The sequence below is a fragment of the Sceloporus undulatus genome, chromosome 2 (genome assembly GCF_019175285.1).
Source record: "Sceloporus undulatus isolate JIND9_A2432 ecotype Alabama chromosome 2, SceUnd_v1.1, whole genome shotgun sequence".
Classification (NCBI taxonomy): domain Eukaryota; kingdom Metazoa; phylum Chordata; class Lepidosauria; order Squamata; family Phrynosomatidae; genus Sceloporus; species Sceloporus undulatus.
The window spans coordinates 240,111,085-240,130,568 of record NC_056523.1 but is presented as its reverse complement, the minus strand read 5'-3'; the positions used below and the strand labels follow the sequence as shown (position 1 = coordinate 240,130,568).

Here is a 19,484-nt window from a genome sequence, read left to right as displayed (position 1 = left end):
TCAAGATATTAACATCTTTCCACTGATACTTTTTATTTTATATCAGAGGCGGACAGCCTCATGCCCTCTGGATGTCTTGGACTACAACTCCCATCAGCCTCAGCCAAAGAGATCTAATCCAAAAACAGTTGTAACACAAAGCATTTGAAGCATCTCCGGTTGCCTATTGCTTGTCTTACAGTTTATCTAACAAAGGCTGCAAGTGCTTTGAAAAAATAAGGCAAAAGGATATGATAGGAGTATAAACCCAAACACAGAGATGTGTATGTATGAGCAAAGGGGAGGGAAAGCTAGATTTCTTCATTACTGGATGAAGGAGACTATTCCTTCATCCCACTGGTAATCAAACAGCTAAAAAAAAAATTCTCTTGAAAGAGTATGCTGCTTCAGACTCTGGCTTTTTACTAGGCAATTTTTTACAGCAAACTCCAAGGCTTCAGCAACAGTTTTTCTAGCCCTTGGACCCCCAAATGGCTATCCTATTGCCTCCATGCAGATCTAGACTGACTTCCTGATTGGATTTTATGACAGAACAAGACAGGGGGCACCTTTTGCTCTTAAGGAGAACGGCTGCTCCTGCAGCAAGAGTGTGATGTCATGGACCTTTATGGAAAATGTTGTTTTATGCATTAGCTATTATAGTAATAAGCTGGTAGAAGGGTGTGAGTGAATCGAATGTTGAGTGAGAGATGATTGTTGAAATATTTGAAGAGATTTTTGAGGTAAGGCTGGTGAATAATGGTTGGTGAATGTCAGTTGAGAGCTGAGGTTGGTTTGGAGTAAATGAGTGAGGATTAAGTAGTTAGTTCTTAGGAATCAAATAGGCAGCATGCAAGAGTCTTAAACTAAGTTGGTAGTTTTTATAAAGGGTGTCAGTGAAAGTTAAATATTTATTTTTAGTGTATTAAATTATTATTCTGTTCTGTTATATTCAACTTCTGCTAATATACCGCAGTATTGTTTTTATGTATCATACACTTTTAAGGATTCTGACACAATGTCTGATGAAAAAGAGAGCTGGTGTCCAGTGGGGACAGACATTGCACAATGTATTTATATTTATTGTTTTTATGTACAGCGCTGTGCAAATCTACAGTGCTAAATAAATAAATAAATAAAGTCCTGCACAGGACTTCTGAGGCCAACTAAAGGTGGCCACAGCATCTGGATAGTAGGAGGTCCTGGTGGCCGAGGTAGGGATAAGAGAAAGCCCTCACTTTTGGTGACAACAGCGAGATTGGTGGAGGTCTTCCCATATGGTGGCAGCAGTGATTTAGGCAGAATTTTATACCTGGTGCGGAAAGTGGTGGAACAAGGGGCAGGAGCTGCTTCTCATTTTTGATCCATTTTGAAGGGAGGAAACAAATGATCCCCACCTCTGCTTTACAGGACACATAGGTAAAACAGGGTACAGGAGAGAGTTACGTTGAAAGGCAGTCAGCAAGAATGTCTGGACTGCTGAGGCTGATTAGAGCCATTTTAAAGAGGGCTTTAATAGTTAATTATGAAGAACTGATGTGGAATCTCATACATATTTCAGAACTGGCTGCTGTTTCTAAGCACAGAAACTGATGCATAGCAGATGTTCAATTTTGCATCTTGCTGCTAGCTGAAATGGGAAGCCAGGATAAAGGAAAGAACTGTACAGAGAGCAAGTCATTATATGTAATGGGAGCATGTAGAAGCAAGCCATTTTCTTGCTTTGAAGTACAGTATATGAATACAGCAGCAAGCTCCTGACAGACAAATACTGACATGTTTTAGAAAACAACTCAAGTTAGACAGATTGCATAGATGTTAGTAAAAGAGCTGTGTGTGTGTGTTTTACAAGCAAAGAAAAAGCATTAATTTCAATATTTACAGTAAGGTCTAATCTTGATATTAATGTTCCTAATCTCCCTGTATTCAAGGGATCAGCACAGTGCCTGGCAGTTGCTACCTCCACTGCAAATCCGCCCCCTTCTACCATGTTTTACTTTATCCATGATGAAAAACCTATGACATTCCAGATGTTATTGGAACTTGAGGCATGAGGATTCTGGTGCTAGTTTTATGTGAAACTGTTTATATTTAATATGATTCTATTAATATGTTTGTTGTATTGCATTGCTTTTGTACTGTAAATCACCTTGGGAAACTGATGCTCTTGAAAGGCAGCCTAGAAACTGATCAAATAAACAAACTACCATATATACAGTATTCGTCTGTAAGTCAAAAATATTAAACCCAAAAATGGACTCCAAAATCCTGGACTGATTTATACACAGGTCAATGCGGTAATACTGCTCCAATGCCAGGACCATGAGCCTTAGAAAAGCTAGTGGGGAAGGGAGGGAAAAGAGAGAATGGGAGCAAAATCAGAGGTTTGTGTCCCCTTTTTTTGCAAGTCATGAGTCTTGGGAAAGCTGATTGGGAAGAGACAGGGTAGAGAAAGAAATCAGAGGCTTGTCTCCCAATTTTGCATGCCAAGACTGTGACCCTTGGGAGAGGTTTAGAGAGGGAAAAGGAGGAAAGGAAGTGGTGTTTTGTTTCCCCCTTTAGATCCTTTGTTGCATGCCTCTGGGTTTGAAGTATTAATGCTTCCAATATCAGACACGATCTGCTGCCTTTAAGGCATTCATATCTACTCATAAGTAAGTCCTCATGAATCCACTGGATCGTCAGTACAGGACGGCAATGTTAATTCTCTGAGTGTAGCTTCCATCTTCTGGTCTAACTGCACACAATATACTCAGTTTGTCTGCAGGTACATATCTCTCCAGAAGAAAGCGGTACCGGTATATTCTCTGTTCATGTTATGAAGATTTAAGAAGCAGCACAGTATAACTTACAAACCAAGAAAGTTTTCATGAGCTTGGGAACATACAACATAAAAAGCAGCCCTGTGCTGCCTTCAAAAGACAAACATTTATCAGTTCAATGTTTTCAAAAAACAAAACAGAGTTTGGAAGAAGTTTTTGGGGGACCACAACTTCCAAAAAACTCCAGCATTTGTAAAAACTGATATGCTGACTGAAGAATCCTAGGAGCTAAAAGCCAAGCTCTACAAACAGGTTAAAGGCAATCAGAGATGGAGTTCCAAAAATGACGGTTTAATGTTTATATAACCTCACCTTGAACTCTATCCAGAATTGCCATGGTAAGGCCTGGAGCCCATGAGAATAAAACACAAAGTAATCCCCACCAACAGCATTAGCCACAGGAGTTCCATCTCCAAGAGACCACCGGGAAAGAGTTGATCCTTGGTGCGGTCGAAGGTACAGCGACATGTGACTTGGACCTAAATTATCAGGCAGACACAGATTTCTTCATGAAATGGTGATTTTTAAAAAAGAAAGAAAAGAAAAGAAAGAAGAAGCCCTTCTGGATGTATTGAGATGCCATACATTTCTTTTCAGCCTGGTGCTAACTTTCTGGTGTTCCAATAGCTTGTTTCAGTGCACCTGCTATGAGTAACCTTCTAAAAAGGAGGTAAACCATACAATCCTATACATGCTTATTCAAAAAGAGAACTAAAAAACTTCAAAATCCTGGGTGAGTACAGGATTACAACCATAACAATGAAACTAAGCATATGCTCACACTACCAACAAACTGGTTTATACATGCCAAGGGCACTTAGAAAGGGCATCTGTAGAGCAAACTGGTTTTCACCTTCTCTCAACCACTACTCAGCAGCAGTCATACCAGTAGGCCTCTCTCTCACCTCCACCCATTAATTTCTGTTCAGCATTCAGCTGCATGCATTATTTCACTTGTTCGCCATTATGATCATGTCTCCCCTCTGTTGTCCTCCCTTCACTGGCTCCCTTTTCCTTTCCACATCAGGTACAAACTTTTGCTACTCACCTTTAAAGCCCTGCATGGGCTGGCCCCTCTTTATTTAACTGATCTTCTCTCTCCCTACATCCCTACTTGCACTCTCCGCTCTGGTAGCCAAAGACTCCTCTCTCAACCCAGGATTTTCTCTGCCCCATCCCGGATCCGCCCCTTCTCTCTTGCTGCCCCCCATTCCTGGAACCTTCTTCCTCTGCATGCACGGCTCATCACTTCCCTAACCAGCTTTAAGGCTAAGCTGAAAACCATATTGTTTAGGGAAGCGTTCTCAGGAAATTTGTGATTGTCATCTGGCTGTCTGATAATGTTTGATGTGATGTGATCTGCTTTTATATTTGATGTTTTTAATTTGTCTTTTCTTTCTACATGGTAATTTTATCTATTCCTCTATTTAATTGTTATTATCTTAGAGTGTACGCCTTGGGCAGGCTTTTATATACTCCTTAATTTTACCGACTTTGTACAGTGCTGTGTATAATTACAGCGCTCTAGAAATAAAGTTTAATAATAATAATAATAATAATAATAATAATAGGCCGCCTGAACCACTTCAATCTAGCTAGTCATTAAACGAATGGCACTCTAATCTGTCTTCTTATTTCCTTCCTCACTTTCTCTTCATCTTTGTGTATCAGGTCTTAAATTTAGACTGAGGACAGGGAATGCCATGCTACTTTCTTTGCCAGGCAAATGGGACACGATAGAAATGCTTTAATTAACAGTAAATAGAAATCGACGTACTGCACTTAGGGCAGAAAAACTTTAAACTTAGGCTGTTTAAAGGAGGAGTGAGGGTCATTATAACTTACCTGACACTTCAAAGGTTAACTTTGTAGAATCCCAGGGCATTTGCTCTTTGGAGAGAAGCTGAAAGTGGACAGGTTTTTTGGGAGTGGTTGCTGGAGCAGGAAGATACCAATTCTTTCTATAAGAAAAGGGTTGTGCTTTTTAGAAATAAGTGTGATTCTTCAAAATAACCCTTTAAAGTGCCTCAAATTTTTTATTGATTTGATTTTGATCTCACCTTTTTCTCAGGATCAGAATGCAAGATAGCTTCCAATACCATTTTAAAAGTTTCCAATAAAAACACAATTACAAATATGAACATAAAATTTAAATTAATGACATTATACTGGAACCATTGCTTCAGATTAATTCTGTATGTCCCTCAAAGATGCGCAATAGCCTCAGAGAGGTGAAATTTTTCACATGTTCTGGCTCCTCTCTTTTCCTAGTTTACTGGAAAAGCTAAGTAGGGACTGGCCAAGTGGGCAAAACAAGTGGCCAATGCCTTTTTATAGCAAGGCAGGTTTCCAACATGCCTGAGGAAAGCTTGTGACATTACGCCTGCACAGGATATCAACATGCTATCAGCTTCAATCTACACCCAATCCAATCTGGTTTCAGATCTGGTTAGGGAATGATGACAGTTTTGGTCAGAATGAGGGGATGACCCGCATGGGAAAGTCAACAAGTATCCCTCTTGATTTTAATTTGATTTGATGGCTTTTGATACCATCAGTAATGGTATTCTTCTGGTGTCCCTCTCTGGGATGGATCTTGGTGGCATGGTTTTAGGGGTGAGCCCAGAAGGTATGAACTTTGTGGAGGTGTGAGTTTTGAGGCAGTGCTGGGGGATTCCTGCTTGATCATTGGCCTAGGAGATCGTGCAGGGTTTGGTTTTGTCCCCTAAACACATGAAATTGCTGGGAGAGACTGCTCAAAGCATGGGAGACTCATCCCATCTGTATGCAGAGGACACACATTCTTTTCTTCCTAATTCTAAGCAAGCCTATTCAGTTATAAACCAGTGTTAATCAGCAACAGCAGAATCAATTAAACTTAATCCAGATAAAATAGTGGTTCTCCTGATTGGTCAAAAATCATATTAGGGAATTAAGATCCAGCCTGTGCTGGGCCAGGGTTACATTCCCCTTGAAGATAGAGGTTCACAGCTCAGGTATATTCCTAAACTGAGGCCTCAGTGAGGAAACGTGGGTTTGACACCTGTACAATTAAAGCTTGTGTGTCAACTGCGACCATTCCTAGATAAATCTGATCTGGCTACACAGGCCTTATTACATCCAATCTTGATTAATGTAACAACCTCTACAGTAGGTTTGTCTTCAAGAGTGTTCAGGAACTTCAGCCGGTCCCAACTGCTGGCAGTGGGATTGTTGACTGGGGCTGGTTTTTGCATGCCTTTAAGTCATTTCCTACTTATGGGACCCTAAGGCAAAGCTATCATAGGGTTTTCTGTGGCTGAGAGTGTTTGACTGATCCAAGGTCACCCAGTGGGTTTCCATAGCCAAGCAGAGACTTGAATCTTGGATCTCCAGATTCATAGTTCAGTGTTCAAAACACTAGACCACACTGGCTGTTTACAGGGAACATCCATTGGCTACCAGTCTGTTTCTGAGCATAATTCAAACTACTATTTACAACTATAAAGGCCTATATGGCTTGGGGTCCAGTATATCTGTAGGGCAGGGGTGGTCACAAAGTGGGGCCACATGCCATATGTGGCTTCCAAGTTCGTGTCCCCCAGGGGCTAATTGCTCCAGCATTACTCCAAATGCACTGTACAGGGTGTGGAGGGCATTCCCACCATATTTAAAGGCCCCATAGCCACCCAAGGGGTCATAATCAATGTTTGGGGAAAAAACCCAACAATTTTTACCTCAAAATTCTCCAAAATCTCCACTGGGGGATATAGGGGGGCGTTTCCACATTTTGTGTCGTCCCTGAACCAATACAGGGCCAGGACAGGCCTTTTTTTAAAAAAATCCAAAACATTATAAAAACTTCTCCATGCTCCTAGAGGTGTCTGAGGGCATTTTTATTTTATTTTATTTATTGCGAGAGCAGGTGCAGCCCTCCAAGGACTCATTGGCAGAGCTGGGAAATAGGTGGCCCTTAAGATACTGATGGGAATCAAATCCTAATGGCAGCTGGACTGACACCACATTAGACTAAAGATACTGCTTGCAAAGTGAGCTATGCTGAAAATATAATACTGAATTTAACTTCTAAATAAGGACACTGTATGATAATAAAAGATGTTATCTATAAACTGGTATTAAATGCTTTAGTTAACTGGTGTCAAATAACAGACAACAAACAATTGTGTCTAACTGCTGTGGAATCACATGTACTTGTACACTGGGTTCCTTCTCCAAAATAAATGTAATTCCTTCTTAAAATAACTTCACTAGCTACCAGTTCATTTCCAGGCACAATTCAAAGCACTGTTTCTGATCTGTAAAGCCCTACATGGTTTAGGTCCAGGCTATCCGAAAGACTGTACAGTCTGCCCTCCTTATCCACGGTTTTTTTATCCTCAGATACAAGCATCTCCGGTTCAAAAATATTCCAAAAAAAGTATACATTCCAAATAGCAAATCTTGATTTTCCATTTTATATAAGGGACCATTTTGCTACGCCAAAGTCTTTAATGGGACTTGAGCATCCACAAATTTTGTTATCCATGGAGGGTCCTGGAACTGAACTTCAGCGGTTAACAAGGGCCCACTGTTTCTCTTTATGTTGATGTTAAGGAGCAGTAAAGTAGGTCCACCCTTCCCTCAATCAAACAAAAACTAAATTGGAAATGGTGCTTCTGGCCATCTACAGTTTTGCTTTTTATAATTGTGGTGTATATTTATCTAGGTACTTCTGGCCTTAGTGAAGCTAGTGGTAGGTAAAAATTTGGCTCCTAGGTTCACCATAGCTGCACACCACAATTAACTGCTTAACTTTGAAGGCATTAATTGGTTTTTAGGAAGTCTTCCATCCATTGCTAGTCCCAGATGCCTTTCACTGAGGAGACCTTACTACTAACCTGAATAAATAGTCCACAGGAAGGATCCAGGGTAAGCCACAAAGAGGTGATTCTTCCTCACATTTTGTTCTAATGGAGTCATTGAGTTCAGGTATATGAGGAGTAACGTGAGATATTCCATCGTAATCAAGCCCATTAATCCATATTCCAGAATCACTTCTTTCCAAGAGGCCATCAAGTCTATGAAACCTTCTGCTCATATGCTGGAAAAGTGACAAATAATTACTCTTCAGAGACACAGCCATGTTAGTTTGGAATATCAGTATGCAAAGGGATATTGTAGCACCTTTGAGACCAGCTATGCAAAAGAAGTTGTAGCCTAATTGTTGCTGCCTAATTGTGTTGGGTCTTGTAATCCTACACACCTGGAAACTACCAGAAAAAGGAAGGCTATGTTCAAAATATTGACTCTAACAATGTGTTCAGTTACATTCTGCCACTACTATGCTGCATCTGTTTTCTCCCATCGACCTCTAGCAAAATGTATGCTCTGTTTCTTCCCCTTTCAAATACATGGATTATATGAAAGAATGGAATAAAATCTGGAATAAAACCTGGGGAGAAAATCTTTCAAAATATCTAAAAATTGCCTTTAAAATGATTTCAAAAAATAACTAGAACTGTGATGGCGAACGTATAGAACAAGTGCCAGAGATGGCATGTGAAGCCATTTCCCCCAGTACATACCTCTACCTCCTCCTTCCCAATCCTCCCTGGCATCAAGTTGCTTCTCCAGAGAAAGCCAAAGGCCGGGGACAGTATTGGGGGGGAGGGGGAGGAAGAGGCCCGCGCCTCTTCTTCCCAACCCTCCCCAGCCTCCAGTTGCCTCTCCAGAAGCAGCTGAAGGCCAGGGACAGCACAGGGGGAGGAGGTGGAAGAGGTGTGCACCTCTTCCTCCTCCTTCCCGACCCTCCTCTCTGGCAGCTGAAAGTCAGGAACAGTGCAGTGGGAGAAGAAGGAACAGGCATGCACCTCTTCCTCTTCTTCCCCGCTTGCCTCCCAGGTCTTCAGCTATCTCTGAAGAGGCAGCTGAAGGCCAGGGGGTGGAGGGGGGAGAAGAAGTCCCACCCCCGGTACCGGGTAACACTGGGTGCTGGAAGACTTTTTAATTTGGGCACTCAGCCCCTAAAAGGTTCACCATCCCTGAACTAGAATATATTACTCATTGCAGCAAAACAGGTAAAGCCTATTTCTTACACTGTGTCTAAAATGTAACTTCACTACACCCTTATTAAACCTGTCACCCAAAAGAATAACTCATTACATCACATTTAATTCATTATGTTAATTCATTACTTCTAAACATATATGGTACCCTTCCCCAATGTGTCCATCAGGTCACCAGCTAGAATACCAAGCACAGAATGAGGTCAGGCACTTTTGCCCCAAGTTGTTAGGAAACCAAGAAAAAAAAATGAGGTTATAGTTTAATCAACCAAAATGCGAAAGAGAAGCTTGCTGATATGCGTGGTTGGTTCATTCCTACATTGTCCCTTCCTTTTCAGGACTAAGTAAATAAATTAGGAAAGAGTGAGCTTCTCATGATGTTCCAATCTAAGATCTTCACTTGCTGTGCCCAAACAAGCTGGGGGTGGGGGGGGGGGGGGGAGAGAAAGTTGCACAAATTCTGCTGTAAAGCACATTGCCAGTTTGCTGCTAACAGGTTTTTCTTGTTTGTTTGTGCAGAACTGAGTGCCTAAACAGACAAGTAGGCTACTATGGGCCAACCCCGTGATATCCTGCCTATGGGTCTGACCCAGGTCAGTCCCTGGGCTGGTGCAGCAAGGAGCAGATGTACAGACGCCCACCTGCCACCGCATTGTGGAACTGCTACCACTGCAAAATCCTTACCTGCTGCTGCCATAGCATCTACTCCAAAGGCCGCCACCACTTATAGCATAAGGGTGGAAATAGGGCACTTGGCTACACCCACATTACCAGGTACCCTCTTCCAACGTCACCGGCTGCATGTACGTCAAGGGCCTTTAGAGCCAACGTGATGGCAACAGCAGGTAAGGGGCCCATGGGCCCATGTTCTCTATCGGCTGTCACAGTGGAGTTTCCAGGAGAACCCTGCCACAAACAGTCAATCTTTTGGGCCTACATCTAGGGCCCTTTGGACCAGAGTCTGTCTGGACTGCCAAAGCAGCATCTGGACTGGATGATCTTAGCCCAGGCCTAATGGCCTACATCGTTTGTACAGGATGACACCAGGACAGATGAACACAGGCTTTTTGGCCCATGCATACAGCGCCACAGTTATCTTAGTTTACATTTTGATTCTATTCTTGTTCCCCTGCAGTAGGTACACAGCTTTGCTCACCACAAAACCCACCCACTGAACACATCATAACTAATTTAGGGTGGGCAAACTCCTAATAATATTTCTGGGCTATTAACATATCAAGAAGGGTCTTTTTGCAATATTTGTTGCCTTGCTGAGGTTGAGAGACTATGGCAGGTTACAGACTGCCCATTTGGGGCAGTCTGGCCCCGCCCCTTTCCCCGCCGGAGCGGGGCCTCAGCGGCCAGAACGGCAGCCGCTGAGGCCCCGATCCACCACTTTTTGGGCTGCGGGGAAGCGGCAAAAAGCCACTTCCCCGCAGCTTGAAAAAGGGGTGTCCCTGGGGCTTCAAGCCCCAAGGACACCCCGCAGCGGGGAGCAGAGAAAGGGGCCACTTGGCCCCTTTCTCGTTTAGTCCGCTGGGCGCAGCCGTCTGAAGGCTGCGCCCAGCGGACTAAACCCGGAAGGAGCTCCGAAACGGAGCTCCTTCCTGCTTCGTGTCCAGGGCGCACTAAGCGCCCTGGCGCGGAGCTACTACGTCATGGACGCGCCGCCCTGTCTAAAGGCGGCGCGGCCATGACGTACTCATGGCGGCGGCCGTGCGGAAGGGCCACCGCCGTTTAGTGCGTGTTCGTCACGCATTAGGGTTAGGGCGGTGCAGAAGCACCACCCTTTCGTAACCCTAGTGTGTGACGAATACGCACTTAAGTGCCGGTCTGTAACCGGCCTCAGATTTGCCCAAGGTCACCCAGTGGGTTTCCATGGCTAAGGGGGAATTTAAACCCTGATCTTCCAGACTTCGATCTAGCATTCAAACCACTACACAATGCTGGCTCCCGCTGCAAGATGTCACTGTCCCCATTTCACAGATTTAAAAAAAGCTAAATTATTATGGTACCAGAAAACAGAAACAGAGCTTTTGATACTGAAGATCCAGTCTCAGACCAATCATCTCCTGTTAAGCTCTAAGTGATGGTATGTTGCTCAGAAAATTCACAAGTTGATAATGTTGAGTCCATGGAACTGCAGAAACACTCTTCTTCATATTGTTTCAGTATACCTGTTACATCTGCATTTTTACTACATATGCCAACTAATATGAAAATAAGTCCAGTGACCATGCCATATGAAGCCAAATGAGCTAAAAGCAAGGCTGGTTTCACCTAAGGACCGAACAAGATAAAACATCATCCCTAAGATAGGTGGGAAGTAAATCAATCACTCTCTTATTAAAATTTCTGCCCTGAACAGATAGCCAAAATAAAAAACATTATTTAATTTTTAAAAATTCAGTTGCAAAATAAAAAAGTCACTTGCTTACCTGCAGAAAGACTCTCTTAGGCCTTGGGTTTGCTGCATCTGAACTGTAAGGGAAGAAGATTCCACTGCAAACAAGGGTGAATGTGATCGCAGAAACTGTTGTTAAAGTTATTATTGTTCTTTTTGTGCTTTTTGCAAGGTAAATGAACTTAAGCTAAGAAACAACAAACAAAAAAAGAACAAGCATAAGAACATTTTAGTTACAAAAAAGTATTTTGAAAACATAACTTGATGAGCATGTACGTTGTTGTATTTTTAAAATATTTTGTTTTGTTTATAATATTGCTGTGTGCCTTCTCCCCAACATGTAGCAAGTGAGGCCGAGAAGCAGTGATTTACCACCTAGAAAACTTCATGGTTAAGTGGAAAGGTGAGCCTGGGCCATTCACATCTGCCCTTGGACATTCTCATTTATCTGGACTGAGTGAGCAATACATTGTGTTTCCTACTGAGCTGAGCTTCCTGCTTTTTTAACACCTCAGCTTTTGCTGAAATTAAAAGGAAAGATTTTTAGCCCTTATAGCTGGGGAACATGCCTGGAGAAATATCAGAAGCCAGGAAGTGTGTGCACACAGGGTATCTCTGCTGAATTTCTAGTTGTTAGAAAATGGGGCTTCAGTACTGTGTAGCACTCAACAATTGTTGTTCAAACTTACTGCACCTACAGTGCAGTGCAGCACTTTACAGTGCTGAAGAGCAGTTTTTCTGGTTATAAGTAACACAAATGTCTTCAGAAACATGGAACAGAGAGGGAACTAAGGAACCCTGCTTGGTGAAATGAGGGAAGCTGCAAAAGATACCTTCTGCAGACATTCTATTCCGTCCACGTGAGACTGGCATATTGCTTGGCATTAATTCATTGCTCCCAGAGCATTTGGTGTTGGCTGACAAAAATCCCATGGACTGGGCATCTGCAGGTGAAACTGATGGGATTTCACAGCCCAACAGTAAACATAGGTACGCAGAAGTAAGGCTGCTTCAAAATCACAGAAGGGATGTGTGGCAACCACAAGGTTTAGAGAAAGGGGAAGAGCCAACTCTATCCACTCAACCAGGTCTGCCTGTGTGTTTAGAACACTGCAAGATGTACATCCTTAAAAAGCACTAGACCTCCTGAAGAGTACATGTTTAAATTGCTGTTCTCCTTATAACGTTCAGCAGAAAAGCAATGGTTTTGTAGCATCAGGGACGTAGCCGGGGGGGGGGGGGGGGGGTTTGGGGCCCCCCCCGTAAAAAAAAAGAGGGGGGGGGGGCGCGGCCCCCCCCCCCCCAACCCTCTTTATAATGGGGGCCCTTGGCCCCCCCCCCCCCCCCCTTCCTAAAATCCTGGCTACGTCCCTGGTAGCATGACAAGCTTTCTATCTGGAAACACCCATAGTCCCACCCATGGAATCTCTACTACAGCAGAGTAAACTTTTGCACATGGAAGATGGCATCCTTTTCTTAGTCCACAACATTCTCTGAGGACACTCAGTGGCATACATTTCAAAAGTTATTAGATTTACTTAATCTGTTGATTACACAGGGTTTTGTTTGGTTTTGCTCTTAAAGCATCCTTACCAAGTAGGAAGACAGGAGTACACACATTAAAACAATAAAAGCAGCCACTATTATATCAGGTGGAATTTCTGAACCACTGCGTCCCATGATGGGAACAAACATTTCAAATATAATCCAGTTGAGGTATAATAAATAGAGGTGTGGAATAAACATCCCCAGGAGGTAAACAGTAATGAATTTCATTGTGGCACCTTCAAGACAGAAAAAGAGGGGGAGAAAAAGAAAGAGTAAAGCCATCTGTAGTATATTTTTAAACCTTGACACTGTTTATAACAGACTACACAATATATAAACAAGTATCTGTCTACATTTTTTAAAGTTATAGCACTAGACTTGGGTGGGCAGTTGCAGAGGGTCTACAGCCACACCCACTCAATGTTTCACATTTTTGGACTCCCATGAACACCTCTTCATTCCCTCCAAACCAGAAGGGGCAGTATGCTCACTTCCTGGTTTTATTTTGGGGGATTTGGAGCCCTCTTCAGGTGACTGCGCCTCCCAAAAGCCCTGGAAATTGGTAAAGGATGCCTGGAACAGGCTGAGCACTACAAACACACACATACCTGGGCTGAATGTGGACCACAGGCATACAAATTTGAACCTTATATCAGACAAAAGGCAGATAAAAACAGATTTCCAGGTAGTGTAAATTGTCCTAATTCTATGTGCGTGTGCATGTGTGCATGCACAGGTGTGTTTTAAAAATTAGGAATTTGTGAAAGTCTGCATGGATATACACATGGACAGAAATCACTTGCAATCATGTCACTAAGCATCTTGTAGTGATTAAGCTGCTTTGACCTAAAGCAACCAGTTGGAGAGAAGGCCATAGGCCCCAACCGGTTGAGGAGAGGAGGCTATTTCACACATCCAAGTCAGAATGATGCTTCTATTTAAAAGCGGTTTCAGAACAATATAAAAACAGGAAAGTAGAGAAAACCCTTACTGGATGGCATTCTGTTGATGATGTACATGTAAGTGTGGCTTATACCCACATCTGATTATTCTTAGAGAAGATGCAGGGGACTGTTCTCTAGCCTTTTGTGTCCCATTGCAAGCCTTCCCTGCAAGCAACTCTCAAGTCCTGGGAAGAGCCACTACTGCTGTTGCTTTCTGGTGAGATGGGGAGAGGAAGGAAAGGCAATTCAGAGGACAATAGTGTGGCTGGCCTTGGTTCTAAGGGGAAGGAGGATGCAGTCCCAGCTGGGCTGCAACACTTCACCTGTCTAAAGCAGCATCTCTGCCATTGTGCACACATGTCCCCCTATTTAGGGAGAATGGTTACCTGGCACAGTCTGAAACATTCACATAGGAAGATTACTTCCTACTGTGGATAAGCATTGCTGTGATGCTGCTACTGTTGTCTCCCACCACAATCAAAAGTAATATAGTATAGGGGAAATTCCAAGCAAATAAAAGTGTATCTATATATATTTATATGCACCTGTAATAATAAAAGTGAATGTCTATGTGCCTGTATGTGTGTCTGCCTTTCCACCCCAGCTCCAAGGGGACTTTAGGGTTGTGTACCTCAGGATTGTTGGTTTGGGTTTTTTTTTCTGAAATGAATTAAAGTGGGGCAGGAAGAACAGAGGGAAAAATAAAAAGCACTAGGGTGAAAACTATGAAATGGAGGGATTTCTAACCCTTGTTAAGCTGGGTACTTGTGCAAGTGTGATAGATGGATGGGTAGACAGACAGGCCTGAATGCTAATGGGTAATCTCAACAATAGACTCTTTGAACCGAATACTGAATGGTGAGTCAGAAAGCTAAATCACACTGAGTCAATGAGTGTATTCTAGTTGAGACTAAAATATGATTCAGACCAGAGATAGATGCATTCTCACACCCACACAGCAATCCAAATATGGTATGTGAAACAAAAATTAGCTCTGGCCCTTTATAAACAAGTATGCCACCTGTGTGCTTTAATAATAAAAGAAAATGTCAGTCTGTGTATCTCCCACTGCTATGGTTCCAAGACTGTGAAACTCAGCAATGACAATGTTTTTCAGCTATAATGAAAATGTTCTTTATTTTTGCTCAAAGTGGAAATGCTTTTCTGTCAAGGGGAAAAATATGCTTTTATAAAAACCATTATTCCCCAGCTGCAAACATTTCTACTATGATTTCTGCCTAGGCAATCACATTATTTATATAGCATTTCAGCATGTTTTAAATTCTTCATGTTCACCAGAGGTCATCCAAGTGGTGTCACTCAACTGAAGAAATGCCTTTTGATTCCATGGAGATGAAGATCAGCAGATTATAAAAGGCAGCAATTTCCCATGATCCATCCCCTCTGCCTCTCCAGCTTCCCCAAGACCTGCTCTGGAGGGTTCAGGGATCTTTCAGAAAAGAATAAAAAGTGGTCCACAACCTGCAAAGAGGAGGTGGGAATTGTCAAAAATCATCTTTCATTTCTTTCCACTGACGGATGACTATGAAAGACCAAACAGCATTCTATCAGAAGAGGGACACCAGTTAGATATGACCCCACTATCTTATTGTTATTCTTACAACAATTCTGAAAGACAAATACCATCATCATACCTTTTTCATTCAGCTCCTTATAGGTCATTAATTTTGTGAGCAGAGGAAATGCTACCCATATTGCACTGACAAATGCTGAGGACACGCCTAGGTAAGTAAGTAAAGCCAATGAAATTGACCAAAAAACTACTGGTACATCAAAGAAGATCTCTGCAAGAAACTGCTCATTTGTATGCTGGGAAAACACAAGAACAAAATACAACATAAATCCCTATTCATTTACTCTTGGGGGTCAATTTTCGATATTTCTAGGAGTGCATCTACGCTGTAGAAATAATGCAGTTTGACACTTTTTAACTACCATAACACCATCTACAGAATCTTGGGATTTATAAATTTGTGAGGCACCAGCACTCTTTGGCAGAGAAGGCTAAAGACCTTGTAAAACTACATATCCTAAGATTCCACAGGATGGAGCAACAGCACTTAAAATGGTGTCAAACAGCATCATTTCTACAGTGTAGATGCATGCTAAATGGTTCTATACCTTTACAATTAGCTACTTTTAAATACAATAGCTTGTTTCACTGTATTTTAATTTTATGTTTTTAACTCTATCTTGTTTTAACCTATTTGTAGGTCACCTTGGATCCCATGTTGGGAGAAAGGTGGAATATAAAATAAATGCATAAATAACTCTTACACATGTCTACCAAAGAAGCAAGTCCCACTGTATCCAAAGAGATATCAAGAATTCCAGTCCAGTCTGAGATATGTTTCTGTGAATTCCTTAACTTTTTATTAATGCATGCTGGGAAAATTTGATACTTCTGGCTTTCAAATGCACCAAACTACATTAGTGATGTCAGTGGCCATTCATCTTAAGGTAGCTCAGGACTAGATTTCATGGGCTTAAGTTGCAGAACAGTAAACATTTGCTTCTAATAATAATAATAATAATATGGTTTATTTGTAATCCGCTTTTCCAAATATAAGAAATGTTCCAATAAAATCAGATTAAAAACAGCATAAAAAGAGAGCAATAATCATAACAACATACGGGCCAGATAGAAGGGGGAGTCGGTATACACAATTCCAGGGTCGTCAATAAAAGGGGTGAAGAATACAATGATTTTTCACGGTGGGAAGGCTTGGGAAAAGAGATACATTTTTAAATTCTTTTTAAAGAGATCTATAGATGTGGTGGAACGGAGCTTATCTGGGAGACTATTCCAAGATCTAGGGCCCACAATAGAAAATGCCCTCTGTGAAGTCCTCGTATAGCGAGTTGTTGGGACCTCCAACAGTTTCATCCCAGCCGACCTGAGTGTGCAGGGCGGATTACATGAGGAGAGGCGGTCCTCCAAGTACCCTGGAGGTACTTAAATCGAGTAAAGAATGTTTCAGTTCATAATATTATTAAGTCTGTTTGTTTGGTTTTTTTTAATACAATAATTAACTTTAACTAATGTTAGTAAGTATGCTCTTCTTGAATTTTGGCTGCATCTGCACTGCAGAAATAAAGCAGTTTGACACTGTTTTAATAGCCATGGCTCAATGCTATGAAATTCTGGGATTTGTAGTTTTCTGAGATATTTAGCCTTTTTTGTCAGTGAGTTCTGGTGCCACAACAAACTACAAATCCCAGGACTCCATAGCATGGAGGCATGGTAGTTAAACTGTTGTCAAGCTGCATTACTTCTGCAGTGTAGATGCAGCCATAGTTAAACTGCACTTACAAATTTAAATTAATCCCACTCCCTTCAGAATAAAAGACATAAAAATGAAAGAAGAAGAACATATTTCCTGTGGTTTCTGTCATCTCATCCACTCAAACAGGAAGCATGCAAACCTGGAGTTTTTAGCTGAGGATGATTAAGCTAATGACTACAATTAGAGGAAATGGGATGGTGAAGTGGGGTGGGATTTGTGTGGTTCTCTAGATACTGCTAAACTACAATCCCCAACAGCTCCCAAGCCAACCCAGCCAATGGTGAGGGATGTTGAGAGATGCAGTCCATCAGTATCTATATGGCTGCACCATTCCTACCTGTGTGCTAAAGAAACTTGTTCTTCCTCACTGCCCTCTGATCAAGAGGAGAAGTGCAAGTTATCTCACGGACAATCAGTGAATTCATCAGCTATGAATTTTGTACCATTAAACAGCTCAGGGAAGCTGTTCAATAGTTCTGTGGTACAGTATGTGCTGTTCATGGAGAAGGTCCAACATCTGTCTAGGACAAGGGCAGCAGATGCCATTCACTAGACAATACCAGCTAGATGGACCAACAGGACAAGGCAGTTTCAGGGAAATACAATGGAAAAATACATTTAAATATAATTAGAGGGAATTATTTAAATACAATTCAAAGATCCAGAACTTACTTTGTAATAAAACGTCTTGGCTAACGTATGTACAAAAATTAGTTTAGCCAAAGCTGCAGTTCCATAGAGAAAAACAGAGACATAAAAGTGGGTGTACCAGGAAAGACAGCGTCCAATCAGAGAAATAAACACTGCCACAGTAAGGACACCAAGCAAGGTGACAAGCCAACTAAGGACGGTCAAGACAACGGCAATTGCCAGTTCCTTTGCATAACTGACTGCTGAAAGAGAAAGCAAAATACATAAAAGCTTCAATCTCTTCAGTTAAAATTCTACTAGCTGGAGCTGATAAACTGACAGAATCCCAAACAATAACAGCTAGTATATGATGGATTCTCTCTTTTCAGGAGGGGTGGAAATGATCAGACCTTCTTTATTATTATTTATTCTGTTCATTTCCACTCCTATCAGCTCTTCTCAGAATTAGTGCTTGGAAAGTCTGTGAAGAGCTCTGCAAATGCAGGCACACATTCTGTGAGCTGCAGCCATTTTAGATAATCTACTTTTTACCAAAGACAGGTGCACTGGATTGTACAGCCAACAATACACTACCAGAAATGTTACAGTACGTTGCTAGCAGAGCATAAGCACCATCCAGCCAAAGTCACATTACATGGCAAAATTGTTGTTGTGTGCCTTCCAATCATTTCTGATGTATGGTAGTCCTAAGGCAAACCTATAATGGGCTTTTCTTTGTTCTAAGCGTGGTGGGGGTTGCTTTTTCCTCCCTCTGAGGCTGAGAGTGTGACTTGCCCAAGGCAACCTAGTGGTTTTCATGGTCAAGTGGAGATTCAAACCCTGGTCTTCAGAGTCATTGTCCATCGCTCATACAACTACACCAGGCTGGCTCTCAACTCCCAAAAGCCCCAAGTAAACACAGCCAATGGTGAGGAATATTGAGAGACACAGTACAGCACCATCTAGAAGGCTGTATGATTCCCACTCTTGTACTGAAGAAACCTGGCTCTTCCTCACTGCCTCTATACAAGAATAGAACTGAAAGTAATGTCATGAGCAGTCCATGATTTTCCTGGCAAAATATCAATGACAAAAGAAATCACAGCATTGCATTTGATACTTGAGCAAGAATGAAAATGGGAAATTCCATATAGGATAGAAGCTTTGCACTAGCAGAATGGCACCACTGGATACAACCTAATGAGTTCATTTATTTGACTATATTAATATTTTTGATCCACTTCGCAGACCTGTTGAAGTGTTCTCAAGCAATTCACCAAGAAAAAAAAATACAACCAGTTTGAAAACTAATGAAAAGCATGATCATCATCATACAATACAGTTGTTTAGGTATTAGAGCATATCAAAGTCATGTTTAGGAAAAAACTGAATGAGCCTCGAAAAGGATTATTTAGAAGAAAGACTGTTAAAACAGTGTTAAATTAAGCATTGCCTAATCTTATACTGCTTAATCCCCAGAAAGCTTTGCTATATTGATTTGTTAATGAGCTGCTAGTGTAATGGTGGATATAACTCATCACTGCACCCATGTTTAACAGAAATGGCTCCTGAATACAAACCAAGAGCTGCAGAACAAATGCGCAATGCAAAATTTGGTGCTACAATCACTGAAACATATCTTGATTAAAGTCACGTCTTTTTGTTATAGTAAGTGCTGGAAGATATCCACTTAGGATGCAGGAGTACATTTTGTACATCCCCAAATGCATAAAAAAGAATCACATTTCAAAGCGTAGTGATTCCAATCTTTAGTATAAACCCTAAGCATGCTTACCGAACTGAAA

General features: G+C 41.7%; 1 protein-coding gene across 4 annotated transcripts in view; it reads right to left on the bottom strand.

Moving 5' to 3' along the window:
* ERMP1 (endoplasmic reticulum metallopeptidase 1) overlaps positions 1-19,484 on the bottom strand; it is a 48,260-nt gene that overhangs the window by 5,919 nt on the left and 22,857 nt on the right. For 2 of the 4 annotated variants that reach the window (XR_006102229.1, XM_042452569.1), the window contains exons 8-14: positions 17,722-17,942; positions 15,397-15,571; positions 12,843-13,033; positions 11,284-11,436; positions 7,679-7,881; positions 4,647-4,762; positions 3,114-3,280 (exon numbers count right to left, since the gene is read on the bottom strand). Coding sequence is in view for 3 of the 4 variants with exons in the window: in XM_042452569.1 (XP_042308503.1) it covers positions 3,114-3,280; positions 4,647-4,762; positions 7,679-7,881; positions 11,284-11,436; positions 12,843-13,033; positions 15,397-15,571; positions 17,722-17,942 (1,226 nt within the window). In the remaining variant the exon portion in view is untranslated. Of the gene's footprint in view, positions 1-3,113; positions 3,281-4,646; positions 4,763-7,678; positions 7,882-11,283; positions 11,437-12,842; positions 13,034-15,396; positions 15,572-17,721; positions 17,978-19,484 lie in introns of all 4 variants that reach the window. The other 2 variants (XM_042452571.1, XM_042452570.1) reach the window with 2 other exon arrangements.